Source organism: Colletotrichum higginsianum, chromosome 3 (genome assembly GCF_001672515.1).
Source record: "Colletotrichum higginsianum IMI 349063 chromosome 3, whole genome shotgun sequence".
Classification (NCBI taxonomy): Eukaryota; Fungi; Ascomycota; class Sordariomycetes; order Glomerellales; family Glomerellaceae; genus Colletotrichum; species Colletotrichum higginsianum.
Window position 1 is genome coordinate 2,108,616 of NC_030956.1, and position 13,525 is coordinate 2,122,140.

General features: G+C 57.2%; 2 protein-coding genes across 2 annotated transcripts; both read right to left on the reverse strand.

Annotated features, from left to right (window-relative positions):
- Positions 1-126: 126 nt before the first annotated feature.
- Positions 127-5,471, reverse strand: CH63R_04191 (HATPase domain-containing protein; the record flags this gene model as incomplete). The annotated part of the gene is made up of 2 exons (XM_018299166.1): positions 127-304; positions 355-5,471. 2 exons carry the CDS (start codon positions 5,469-5,471, stop codon positions 127-129), a joined length of 5,295 nt encoding a protein of 1,764 aa, XP_018160412.1.
- A 1,255-nt stretch (positions 5,472-6,726) lies between these two features.
- On the reverse strand, positions 6,727-12,756 carry CH63R_04192 (COPII coat assembly protein SEC16; the record flags this gene model as incomplete). Its single annotated transcript, XM_018299167.1, has 1 exon — positions 6,727-12,756. One exon carries the CDS (start codon positions 12,754-12,756, stop codon positions 6,727-6,729), a length of 6,030 nt encoding a protein of 2,009 aa, XP_018160413.1.
- Between the last annotated feature and the right edge of the window lie 769 nt (positions 12,757-13,525).

Below are 13,525 nucleotides of genomic sequence, written 5' to 3' on the forward strand. Positions count from 1 at the left end.
AATGCTACAATACACAAGATGGGCAACGCCGAGGAACGCAAAAGGGGCATGTGTCTATGTCTTGAAAACCCAACGCTGAAGGCGATGCCGGACTGGTGACCGCGCCTTACGTCGTCTAGACGAATTCTAATCAAACAAGGTGTGTCTCGGGTTACCCGGCGCCTGTCTATTGCTCTCTTGGTAAGATGGGGGCGGCTGCAAGGGCGCCGGCGGGAGGGCGGCGGGAGGAGCAGAAGCGGCCTGCTGAGTCCACTGTGTCGCCTTGACAACCATCTTGGCAAAGTACTGCTGGATGAAGGATTCCCTGTGAAGCGTCAGCATGTGCCCAGGCAGCCGAAAAGATATATGACTTACGTGTAGTAGCTGTGGTCTGAGTTGTGAGGCTGGACCAGATTGTGCGCCAGCTCGTGAGCTAGAACAACCCACCACCACACGCCCGCCTCGGCCTTTGCCTCGCCGGACTGCTTTCCGTTCGACTTATTTGCATGCAACTGAAGGAAGAAGCGCAGATTGCAGAAGATACTGCCGCTGCTGTTGAATGCAATGGTTGAGCCAGACTCGTCGTAGAAGATGTGAAGAACCCGCGGAGAGAGCGAGTAAACGCTGGCAACGTCGGTGAGCAGAGAGGCAAAGGCGTTGATGGAACCGTGGTAGATCGAGAGGAACAGGTCCGGCTCCATCGATAAGGTCCTGGAGACGAAGACCTTCATTCCGTTGGACGCCTCAGCCGCGAAAACAATATTTTGCGCTGGAGTGCTGTCACAGTACGTGGCCTGTTCCTTGACCTCGTTCACGCTCGGTGGCGAGAACACGCTGTCAGAGTCATGCGCTCTGGTAGAGTTAATGGCGTTCAACAAGTTTTGTTCGACGGTCGCCGGGTTCGTCACGCGGCCATCGTCCTTGGGCTTCTGCGTATTGCTGCCGGGTTGGTTCCCAACGCCTTGCGGCTGGCTCTGGGGTGGCTTGTCCATGAACTTCTGGAGCTGGTCTTCCGCCTCGTCGTTCCCCGAGGTGTCGAGCCCAAAACGGCGCGAGAGATTTGAGAACAGGCCCTTGCCCTTCCATGACTGCTGCGGAGGAGGCAGCTTGTGCGAGTCATCCGGGCTGTCGTTCGTGAAGGAACCCGGCATGATGGGCTCGGGAGTTCTGGTCGACTGCCTGGCGGCCTCGGCAGCCTTGGCTTGCTGGCCCCATTCTTGCTGCTTCTCCTGAATCCGCATCTGCTCGGCTTCCAGCGCCTTCCGACGCTCCTCCTCGGCAAATCGCGCCTCGGCGGCCTTGGCTCGCAGAATACGGTCGACGTTATAACCTCGGGCTCGCAAGCCGTAAAGGTCGAGGGTAAGGAAGGGCTCGAAAAAGAGGTAAGCCTGCTGGTTCGGCCGCGACAGGAGGAGCTGGCATATGGCCTGGCCGACCTGGTACATATCAGGCTGTCCCTCCGCTACGACATACAGGATCCAGCTCGACCCCGACTGGGCGCTGGCGGCGGATCTCTTCTCCGTATGCGAGTGACCATGACCCTGGAGCGAACGACGGAGTGCGACGGAGCGAACGAGCTCGACTTGCAGGCTCTTCTCCAGCCACTTGTAATCGCGCTTGATGTAGTCCCGTCGGTAATTCGAGTATTCGTGGAGGAAAATCTTGGAGCGCTCAAGGACGTGCTTTCGCAGTGCGGCTGCCCGGTCCTGGTTGTTAACGTGGGGACCGATCCTCACCTCTTCTCCCACGAGCGAGCTCAGTGTCGAGGCGCCGAGTTGGCGGTAGAATTCCTCGAGAACTTCCTCTTCAGGCGCGGTCATCAAGTAGTCCTTGAACAAGCGGTAGCTGATAATATCGTCCAGAATGACAATGCGATTAGCCGCGGCAAGCTGGTACTGCTTAATAGGCGCATCGTCGTCATCGACGTCAACGAGCTTATCCTTGGATGGCGGCGGTGCAATTTCCTTGGCGGCAAGCAGGAAAGGAGACGACTTCATCTTCTTGATCAAGTCCTTGTCTCGCTTCAGAGTCGACATGTTCTCAGCCAATGACTTCAGCAGAGCGAGGTACTTATCCGGGCTCTGAAGTATGTTGAGAAGGCGAGCAGGCTCGCTGCAAGCAAGGTGTGCGATCTCCGTTTTAGTAGGCTCGTTCTTGGCGCCGCACTTGAAAAGGAAAGTATTGGCGTTTGCCCCGAAGTCGACAAAGTCGAAGATGTCGCCGTATGTCGCAGACGTGCCCAAGTAGGACCGCCTGGGGCTGATGTGGATGGTGTAGGAATCAGTCTTCTCGCTGGTTGAGCTGCCACCAGGAGATTTTCTTGTCACGGGGACGATGGGTGCATCTCGCAGGTGGGATAAGCTGCCTTCGCCGAGATCACCGATGCGCATGGCAAAGTACTCAAAGAGAGTAATCGCCGCCTGTCGATCCTGAGGCGGCTTGGCCAGCAAGCGGGAGACACACTCAGCGATGGGCGGGTCTCTCGCCACGCCAAATTTGTTAGCATGAACATGAAAATCCCTCTTAAGGACATCGAAGCCCAGAACGGCGGCGCGTTCGTTCGTGAAACAAGCTGAGGGCATGACCAGCCGGGTGTCGTTTTGGAGAGGCAAGAAAGCCTTGCGACTATCGGCGAGGTTGAATGCCCCGTAGCCATTGAGGTGATGGTTTGTGATGAAGTAGGTCATTGCGGATGCTCTCAGTTCCGCATCCTTGGAAGACATCATGTTGACCATCTCCGTGACGGAAGGGTATGGCCGCAACCCCAAGGTCGACAGGAAACGGCCCTCGTGGCTGTTTGGCCTGTAACTCCCAGGCGGCCCAGGCCATTGCAAGACAGGCAGCTTGAGAGCTCTCAGTGTGTCCTGGGGCTCGAACAACTCCGAAACCTTGTACAGCTCGGTGGTGCCTTTGGTGGGCTCGGCGGCTTTTGGCCCGGCTTCCGCGGGACAGAAACGGGTTTCCATGAGCTTCTTCATATCGGAAGCCGGGATGTCGTCTTTGACAGAGGCAAGGTACTTGATGAGCTCCATGTGGCTCCATCTCTGGGCACCGCCCTCGGCCGAAGGGCTCAGAAGCCGAGAGAAGATGGTGTCAAGGTCGACGGTCTTGCGCACCCCGATGGCTGAAAGAAACTTATCCCTCAAGCCCTGGCAGCCCTGGATAGTGGGCAGGTCGTCGAAGAGCTTGACCGTGGGGAAGAAGGAGTCGGTCGGCTTCTTCATACCAGTCTTTGTCGGCATGACGGCGTGGGCCTGAAGAAGGGTAACAACCGTCCCCTTGGAACTTTGGCTGATGTTGTCCCAATTCTTGGACAGCACCGTCAGAACCTGAACTGCGAACTTGGGAGACTTTTTCAGGTTCTGTTCGTCGGGTCTGCTGGAACCGAACTCAAGCAAGTACCGCAGCCAAGGCACGATCTCAAGAGCCTCCCAGCCGAGAGCCTGTAACTCGAGAGCCGAACAGCTGCTGGTGTATGCCATAGGGATAGTGCTCGGCGGGATGGGCAGATTCGCTGGAATCTTGTTGGCTGCTTGGTAGTTCGTGATGGAGCCGAGCGCAATGATATCGCCTTGGTCCCTACCATCCTCGCTGACGGTCGCGACAGCGACATCGAGGAGGCGAGCTTTGCTGGGAGGATCCAGCTCTCCGCTGAGGGCCTTCTTTCCAGCCCACGTGATGAAGTTGATGAGTTGCTCCTTGTTCATGGCCTTGGTTTCCAGCTCTGTCCGAACGTCGTCCACAGTGATGGGGCTGATGAGGCCAAAGTCCATCAGCTTCCTCACGAAAGAGTTTTCCATGAGCTCTCGAGGCACAACAGGAATGGTGTCGACAAACTTGCTTAGCTCGTCGGACCCAAGTCGCACCTTGGTGCTGGACAGAACACCCCGGGACGAAAAGACCTCGATGGATGCCTTTTTGAAAGCCGTCCAGAACGCTTCCTCGATAATCTGGGAAACCTGACCGCTTGGTGTGGAATCAGTGAAAGAAAACGTCTTGAGAATGTGAAGTGCTTCGGGCAACAGTTTGGCAAGGTCCTCCGCCGGGATCTTGGTCCCGGCTCCAACCAACTTCCTAATCTTGGAGTCTAGGTCCCCCATCTCGTTGATGAACGCAAGTCTTGTCATGATGCCAGCCGCTCGGAGCATCTCGACGTTCCATGTCCTAACCCATCGTGCATTGAGGTCGATCGCCTCACGCTCGACCGTGGGGATGACGGACTGCGCGGAGATGTGCATACCAGCACCGGTTGTCTGAGTCGTGGGAAACCCGATGAAGATGCGGCCGCCTGGCTTCTTGCTGGGCAGCACCGAAGCGAAGATATCCACAGACTTGGAGACGGTGTCGGAGCGTGAGCTCTCCGAAGCCATGGTTTCGTCATAAGAGGATGTGAGAATGGCCAGCTTCGTTGTCTTTGGTGGTGGTTTCTTGGTTGCACGCTCCAACTCAGTGGCGAAGGATGTCGACACGCTGGTCTTGACCCAGGCGGTTGTGACCCGGAGGAAAATGGTCGACGTGGAGATTTTGGTGACATCCTCGCTGATCTCTTCCTGGGCCGCTGTTTCCTCTCTCTTGGCAGTAATTTGTGAAGCGGTGGATGTCAGTCTCGAGAAGAAGCTCCGTAACGATGGGACTTCGGCCCCGAGACCGTACTGGTCGGATTTGGACGTTGTCGTGGCTTTCGGCTTCCAGCCAGCGGCGATCATGACGGCTGCGTCGATCTGCGTGCTGGTCCGCTCGACAGAGTTGACCTTCATCAGGCCCTCTCTCGTCCGTGTTTCGACGTCTCTCGGAATGGGCACATCGAGGCTGGGCGACGTCTTCTTGTGAAGATCCAGAATCTTGTAATCGTCTATCCAAAACTCGACATGCTGCAGAGCAACAAAAGTCAAGCTCGTGGCGAGGAACTGGCTAACGGACAGGAGGTTCGGTAGAGGCGTGGTGGAGTTGCGGTAGTCGAGGACAAATGTGGTATCGGAGCTGGTCTGGTCCTCAGGCAGGGTGGACTTTTTGGTGAATAGGGCGTTCCCTTTCCAGTAGAAAGCCATGGCCTCGTTGCCGGAGCTCACGAACGGCTCCTCGCAGTCGGCGAAGACACTGTAGAACCCAACGCCAAACGCACCAATTTTTGTTTCATCAGGGTTTCCCTCTGCAATCCTCTTCAATCTTCCCCAATCCGTCTTGGTGAAAGGCTGGCCATCGTTCGCCACGACCAGGCGGCGGAGTGTGTGGTTTGCAATGACATGCTTGAGGAGTTCGGAGCGGTTCGTGGTGGCGGGGAGCGCGACTGAAGTTGAAGGGAGCGTCTCCCACTTGACCTTGACGGTCGTTGCTTGGGCGTCGGCGGCGTTTTGAATCAACTCTCGCAGTGTTGTCCATTCACCCGAGTATCTGGCAAGGACCTTGTCGATCAAGGCACGGGTATCGACAGTGACGGCTTCTTCATCTTCGCCGCCCTGCATAGCAGCAGCTTTCAGCCGTGAGTAGTCCATCGTTGGGGGGTATTTCTCGGTAGGGTTACGATGCGCATGCGTTCATTGTCGGGCAAAGTCCAGTGTCGAGGATTCCTGCTAAACCAGACGCAAGGAATGAGGCACGAGTGGCTCTTATAGGTCCAAGGCAGCCGTGAGGGTGACGACAATACCGATGTCAGGCGGAGAGGGCGAGGTGTACGTGGTGGGTCGTGGAAGGGTCGGAGGTACGGCAGCAAAGGTACGTAAGGTAGGTATTCAATGAGGTGGTGGCGATGCACCTCGAGGTCGGTCAGTTGCTGTTGATGGAGAAGGGTAAAAGGGCTGAAACGCGACCCAACGTTTCGTTCAGGCAAAAACAATAGATCCAAGGCAGACGAAGAACAAAAGATACACGCAGAAAACAGGAGCGAGGTAAATGGTGAGGCCGAGGTGAAGCGGGCAGACACTGTGATGTTCAGCTAGCTACCTGACTGGGGAGTGAGGAATCGGAAACCGCGAGGTCTTTGACGCCGTCAGGGGAATCGCTCCAGAATGTCACGCCGCTCTTTCGGCGTCACGGTGCAGCCATCCGCGGGGAGCCGAGGGCCGTTTTAGCCTCCTTGTCCCCTAAAACGCGTCCGGTTGGGAAGTGTTGGGCGCCTGGCCACTTCAAGGCTGCCGCATTGCGTGCACATCCCATCGATTACCCACCGAACCCGGCGACGTTGCCCTGAATTGGACCAATCACATAGTCCACTGATAAGAGGCTGGTTAACGTTATCGCCACCCCCCACCGGTACTGGACCCTGCATCTCTCATTCTCTAGTTCTTGTTTGAACCAGTTGGTCTTTGCGGGTGACAAAAATGTCGGATGTCGTCGTTTCACCCAGGGCAATCCCCCCTAAAGCACCGTGAAAGAAAACTGTCAAGCAACCCGGGAGAGACATTCTGAAGGTGTCATATTTTGACCGTCAACGACAATACGATCTTGGATTCCTTGCGGCGACATCGTGTCAACCCCACAGGCCAAGTCATGAACTGCGCCATCACAGCGTACTTCAGGCAAAACAGCCAACATTTGAAGATGGAAATACTCTCTCCGTTATGCAACCGCAGAAGAAGAAGAAAAATACAATATGGCTAATCATTCCCATTCCGCATCAAAGGCGCCAATCAACTATTACAATGCTTTTACTTGGAAGATCTATGTTACAACATCTGCTGCTGGTTCGTTCCACCAGCTTAGCCACGCTCGCTTGTGCATTTGGAAATCGCAATTCTCTCATGTAGTCGCCTACTTGGCCATGACATCGACGTATCGGCCGCCCTTCTTCGCTTTCTTGGCTCCCGGCTTGCGCGGGCCTGCCGCACTGATCAAGTCATCGATGCTGCTGGCATTGCTCATACTTGTTGCTGGCCGGCTCGGGGGTCCGGCGAGAGGCCCACCAGTGCTTGTGCTCGACACTGATCGTATCAAGCTGGACGGCCGCGACGCTCCCGGAGGCACACTGAGGCTCTCCTGGGATGACGCTTTGCCTAGTGCCGGCCCCGGCGGGCCTCCGGGTGGCGCGCTTGCCCGGCCCATCGGCGGTGTCATGGTGCGAGGTGGCGGCGGCGTTCCCGCGTTGGATCTCGGGGCCCCCTTCGGCGGCGGCGGCGTCGCCGTCTTTGCCGGGGTGGCATCCGCACCCCCCTTCTTGTTTACCCAGCGCTTCAGGTCGGGGTCGTACACAAAGCTGCTAGATTCACCAAGGTTGGCCTTGACAGGTTTGTTGCCCTGCTGAGGGTCGGGGCTGGCTTCCTTCTTGCCGCCGAACCAGCTGGTGAAGCCCCATCCCTTCTTTTGCTGTTGCTGAGCTGCTGCTGCTCGCTTGGCTGTATCTAGTGTTAGCGAACCTGCCGCCTCCGTTGTACGTTCTTGATGCTTACCGTCTTCCTCCGCCGCCTTCTTAAACATTTCCTCATTCTCCTTGTCCTTGTCCGATTTACTCTTGTCCTGGGATTTGAGCGCCTTGAGAGCGGGAATATCATCATCGTCATCGTCGTCCATGAAGCTTTTTGGCTTTGGCTTGTGCTCCGTGGCTTCGTCGTCATTGCCAGGTTCGGGGTTGTACGAGGGTGGCTCGTAGCCGTAGGGCTGATAAGTGGGGGGCTCGTAGCCGCCAGCGCCACCGGACTCCCCAGCGTGTGTCTCTGTCTCGTCATTGGGTGTCAAGGACGGCGGCTCATATCCGTATGAAGGCGGCTGGTAGCCTGAGCTAGCCGGGTTTGGCTGCTGATTGTTCTCTGTCGGCTCTTGGGAACGGGATTCATCTGCCGCGACAGCAGGGGTATGGCTTGCGCCATAGGGCTCATATCCCTGGTACTTCGACTTTGTCGGCGACTGTAGGGTGGGGGACATGGTAGATGCGCCCGGTTGTATCTGAGCGGAAGCAGTAGTATCTTGGCCGTTACCGTAGCCAAGTGGCGTGTAATTCTGCGACGGGGCTGCCGGTGTTTGAGGGATGTATCCGCCGTTCGTGTGGCCAGGCTGTGAATCCATCGACGTTCGAGGTTCATACGCACTGCGGGAGTACTCATTGGATGAACGTCCGACTGAGGCTGGGCCCGGTGTGTATCCGGAGCCGGGCTCATAAGAGCTGGAAAGCGCCGGCGTTTGAGATGCGGCAGGCGCATATCGGGACGCGGCCCTTGTCACTGGTAGCGGAACCGCAGCAGGAGGGGAGCCGACAGGGAAACTTGGGGCACCGGCTCCGTAGATGGGTTCAAAGTTCGACACAGATGGCGATCGACTGATGGTCGGCGTGCCTCCTGCCAACCGAGCAAACGGTCCGGATTCCACGCCGCCCTCCGCTGATGCCCCTGCGGCAGAGCCATCATTCTCGTCGCCAGCAACAAACTTATTGAAGCGGCTCCAGACTGTATCTGAGACTTTGTTCATGCTTGGTTTAGTGATCCAAGATGATGATTCTTCCTTGGGCGCCTGCTTGAGTCTCGCCCTGAGATTCTCTACAGCTGTCTCCAGGATCGGATGATGGTAGGGCGATCTTTTGGTCTGGGCGTTGATGGACGTGGCAAGCGCCTCGCAGTACTGCAACGCTTTGTCACGGAGGCCGTACTCGGCCAGTGTCATGGCATGCTGGAGCTTGTATGCGGCCAAGTGCGGCACGCCGGCGGACAAAGTTGAGCCACCCGCCAGTGACAGCCCATACTCGTAAACTTCGCTCAACAGCAGAGCCTCGGTTTCCTTTGCGAACTGTTCACCCTGAGTCTTGTGATCCGCTCCGACAAGCACGAAGTTGGAGGCTGCATCGTCCAGACCTCCAAAAACGGTGGTTTTCCTAGCAAAGAGGAAGCAGATATGCGCAGCTTCGGCTCGTCCGTACGAGGACAACAAACTGCCCAGGGCATTCAGCGCACGAACATCCTCGTGGCTTCTGTTGCTCAGGACCAATCCCAGGGTCTCGCGCCATTTGTCGAGTCCTTCGGTTGCATCCTTCGTCGGCCCGGTAGACGAGGTTGTGTTGACGAGCTGGAAACCAGCGCGGGCGTGAGCGGGCACCAGTTCATCGACGCAGTCGTCATGGTTCCCAGAGAGCACCTTATACAGCGCAGCGACGGACTCGTTGTTGTGTCCAGTATAGTTGACCTCTTTCCTGACAAATTCCTGTGCCACTTGTTTGTACAGATCCTGGGACACAGTGTTGGAGATCAACATGGCGTGTCCCCAGAGTCGTTTGTCGGCTGCAACCCAAACCGCCTTTTCGCGGTCACCAACCAGCAAGTGTTTTCGAATTTGATTCATCACGGATGAATCCACGGCATCAGCCTTCATCTGAGTCGAGGAAGATTCTTGGAGTGCATCGACGCCGCTGACACCAGCACCGTAGCCTGTTGTCGTTGCGCCTTCCGCCTCATCAGTGCCGAGGCCAGGAGCCAGCACATCTCTGACGGCCTTGTCAACCGCGGCATTGCCTTCCAAGACACCATCGTGTTCGACAAAGACTCTGAGGATTTTCCACAGTAGGACCCTCTCAATGGTACGCTTGTGCTCGTGCGACAAATGGGTTTGGAAGGAAACATCAGGCAGCTCTTTCTCAAGAGTTTCTATGCCCGCAGTCAGCCAGGCCACTGTTTCCTTTTTCTTCGACTTGCCACGCAGAGGTCCGGGGAACTTTGCCAGTCTCTCTTCGAGCGGCTGGATGTCCTTGACATGTTTCACGTGGACTTCTCCCGGGCTGCGGATGATCATCGGGGCTGTTGAGCCCATGCTGTAACGCGGCACATTCTTGGGGAACGAGGTGATGATGGTTCCGCCAACACCCCACGAGATGATCGGTGCGCCTTTCCATCGTTGGAGGGGGTCGTTTTCGCGGCCATCGGTCGGCGCAACCAAGTTCAGACTCTGAGACGATCCCCGAGGGCGGGGCACCGAAGCCTGCGCCGACTGAAACGCTCGCGCTGCGCGAGGCGATGTTGGGCTTTGGACTGAAGCTGGCCGAGGGACGGGTTGAGACGACGGGCGCGCCTCATGGGAGGATACCGGCGACTGCGTGTAGGACCTTTGGGGTGGTGCAAACCTGTTGTCTGGCGGCGAATCGTGGAGGGCGGCTTGCGGTAGGTAGCCAGAGGTTGACCTCTTGGGAGGAGACAAAGTCGAGCTCATAGGAGGGGCATAGGACGGCGGGGGCGTTTGCCTTGCTGCCGCCGGTGGCGCGGGGCTGTAGCGGGATTCCGCAGGGACGCCATTGGCAGATTGACTTGGCTGCGAAGACTTCGACTCGTCCTCTTCCTCGACCTCGCGCGTCGTCGGGAGCGATGGCACTCGGCGAGGTTCAAGACTGTAGCTCGACCTACGATCGGGTTGCGCATGGTCGCCATTGTTTGCCGGCGCCTCGCGCGAGACCTCAAAGTGAGCCAGGGGGCTGGATGTCCTGGGCAAGTGCGGCAAAACAGTGGGAGACGCAGTAGCTGAGTGGAAAGCGGGCACGGGAGGTCTTGCCCCTGTCGGCGCTGGCGAGTATCTGCTTGAAGAGGTCGGACGACTAACTCCATTGGTCGTCGGCGCTGATGGAGGGGCAGGCGAGTACCTGGCGTTGCTCGGAATGCCAGGGACTTGCTGCTGTGCCGATTGAGGGGCATAGGGGTTGACGCGCTCGCCAGGCACCAAGTTCGGAATACCCCCGGATGCCGAGCGGGACATACCGGGCGGCGAGAGCATGGGCGGCGACAAAGGCGACGGAGCAAGTTGAGCCTGCGTTGAGGGCTGGAGAGGCTCGGGAGGGCCAGCCAGAGAAGGCGAGGAAACACGATAGCTCTGTCGCGAAGCAGACCGAGGTTTGGAAGCCACAGGCAGCTCCTCGAAGAAGCTGTCCTTGTTTCGGAGAGTAGGAGCCCCTTGATTTCCTGCCGGAGGAGGCTGTACAGATTGGCTCGACCTTGCGGGCGGGGTACTAGAAAGAGCAGGTCCTGGCGGGGGCGGGGGTGTATGAGCCTTCATGCTGGAGCTTCTTGGAGGAGCTAGTGCCGGCCCAGTCGAAGAGCTTCGAGGGAGCTGCTGCATGCTGGCCCTTTTCTTTGGAACAACCACTTCCATAGGAAGATCATACGGAGATGTGTAGCCGCCTTTGGATTGGGCCGCGAAACTCTGTGCTTTTGGAGGCTCAGGACGCGTCTGTTGGACGGCGTGAAGAGCAGCCGACTGTGTGCGCTGAGCGCCGTATGGAGCCGCAGGCACAAATGGTGTTGCTGGCGCTTGGGGTTGGTATGGAGATGATACCGCCTGCGTGATTGGAGCGTAAGGAGACGAGGCAGCTTGCTGAGGTACGGCAGCAGGCGTGTATCGCCCATGCTGGCTGGCGGGCTGGACCTGAGAGGGCGCCGCGGGGAGAGGATGAGGAGGTTGAGGTTCATCGTCGTCCTCAAGAAAGCCTTCGTCGTCGCTTCCAAAGAATGCAGAGGGATCTACTGGCTTGGACTCGTCGTTTGTGTCGTCGAGCAGAAAGTCCTCACCATCATCGTCCGCGAAAGCTTCTTCCCACTTGGCGGCGAGATCATCCGTTGGCTTTGCTTCTGTATCCTCAAGCTGTGCAAACTCTGGATTAGCCTCCAGACCATCCGAAGCGTCCGTTGGCTGGGTCTCGGCCGCCGCATCATTCTCGTCGTCATTGTTCTTCTTCTCGTCCTTATTCTCGTTGACGTCCTCGGCCTCGTCCTCGTCCTCTTCAAGCATCTCCATTAACGTATCGACTTTGGACAGTGTAGTTGTGTCCATGTCACCCATGACTTGGATCGTAGACTTGCGCTCCAATGGCTGGTTCCCGGCAAAGTCTGGGAAGTCGTCATTGCCGGAGCTCTGGACCTGACTGAAGAAATCATCGTCGCCGGTTGCCTCCTCCTCGAAGCCAGCCAGGATCTGCGAGGGTTGCGAGCCCCCCCCGTTTGTTTCCGCGTGGGGAATCAACGGAACTCCTTCTTCGTACCGCGAACCAAGATTCTCTTCTTCGGTGAAAGTCGCGTCGCGACCAACGTAGTGTTGTTCATCGTCGCGGGGTTCATCGTCGCCGAATCCACCATCAAATCCGGTCGCATCATGATTCATCTCTTCGCGGGCGCCAGTATCGAAATGTTCGGGCGCGCTCTCAATCTCATTGATTAGATCCTCGGCTTGGTTGGACGGAAGGGGCTGCTCCGTGCCAGGGACTGGGGCAGTAGTGGATGCTCCGGAAACAGGCGGCACAGGTGGGAACGAATTGGTTCTGTCACTAGGCGGCATGAACTTGAAAGGATCTGTATCGGTTCGAGGAAGAGTCCATTCGGCGTCGTGGTCATCATCCCAGTTAAACTCGTGGGAAACGGTCCTGGTGAATGAGTTGTTGCTGGTGTGACCCAGCACAGGTGCAGCTGGCTTGGATCCCTCGGCGACAGTACGTGGCTCCGGGGCAGCCCCCTCTGACGCCTGAGGAAGAGGGGATGGAGATGCCGGCCCAGGCTCCGCGGTTGCGTTCATATCGGCAACTTCCTCGGTGGCCGCGTCGGATTCGACTGGGACGTCTATCACCTCTCGGTCAAAGACAGGCCAATCGTCAGTGGCATCTTCCTCGGGGGCCTCTGCGAGCCAGGGGCTAGTCTCTTGTCCTGGCTCTTCCTCCAGCTGGTTCACTTGTTGCGTTGGCATTAAAGGCTCGGCATCTTGGGCGACTTGAGTTGGGGCGAGGGCTGGGGGTTGTGAGGCGTCGAGGTTTGCGCGCGAGGTTGCATCGCCACCGGCATCGTTGGGCATGAAAGCCGGATGCCACGAGGCGTTCGCGGTCTCAGAGGACATGGTGTGTCGGCTAATTAGGTCGGTTCATGCAGTTTTGCGATGTGACGAGGTCAAAGACTCGGGAAACAGCTACGTCGGGATTGTCAGCAAAAGACCAAGGATGAGCGAGTCCAGGGGATCTGGCGTCGACTCGACGCGACATCGACGTAACCCAGGTAGGAAATGCAAAGGACCATCCATATCAGGTTAATAAACATACATATACAAGAGAAACAGAGGTCTAGATAGAATACACAACGACAAGCTCCATGCTGAACTGAAGATGAGGAGTTAGTGGGTCGAATGCGAAGGTCAGACGTGAAGGTGGTCTTTTTTTTTGCTGGTCGGGGGAGGAAAGTCTAATGAGCCAAAGCCGATGGAATATGAGGTGGCCCGAACTTTGAAGACACCAAGGACTCGAGGTGCAACTGTAACTGCAAGCTGGCAGGTACGATAAGGGTATGGCGTGGCGCGATGCAAGTGGCATGTATCTCTCCTAGCAACCGAAGGCCCTAGGTACATCCCGTCATCTGCAAGTTTGCAGCCTGTTTTAGCATGGGTCTCCCCTAAAATCTATGAGTCTGTCTGTCGTTGGGGCGGCGTCCTGGGCTGGAATGGCCTATCCAGTCAGAGAAGTCAGAGACTGATTCCGTCATTCCGTGTCCAGAAGGGTACCCACCAAGGTCACACCGTGCACGGCCTTTCGGCTGCACCGGAGACCCGAGGATCCTCCGGGTATCGAAGCAGACAGAATGCTTCACTGGATATCGCTTGGGACCGACATGTTGTT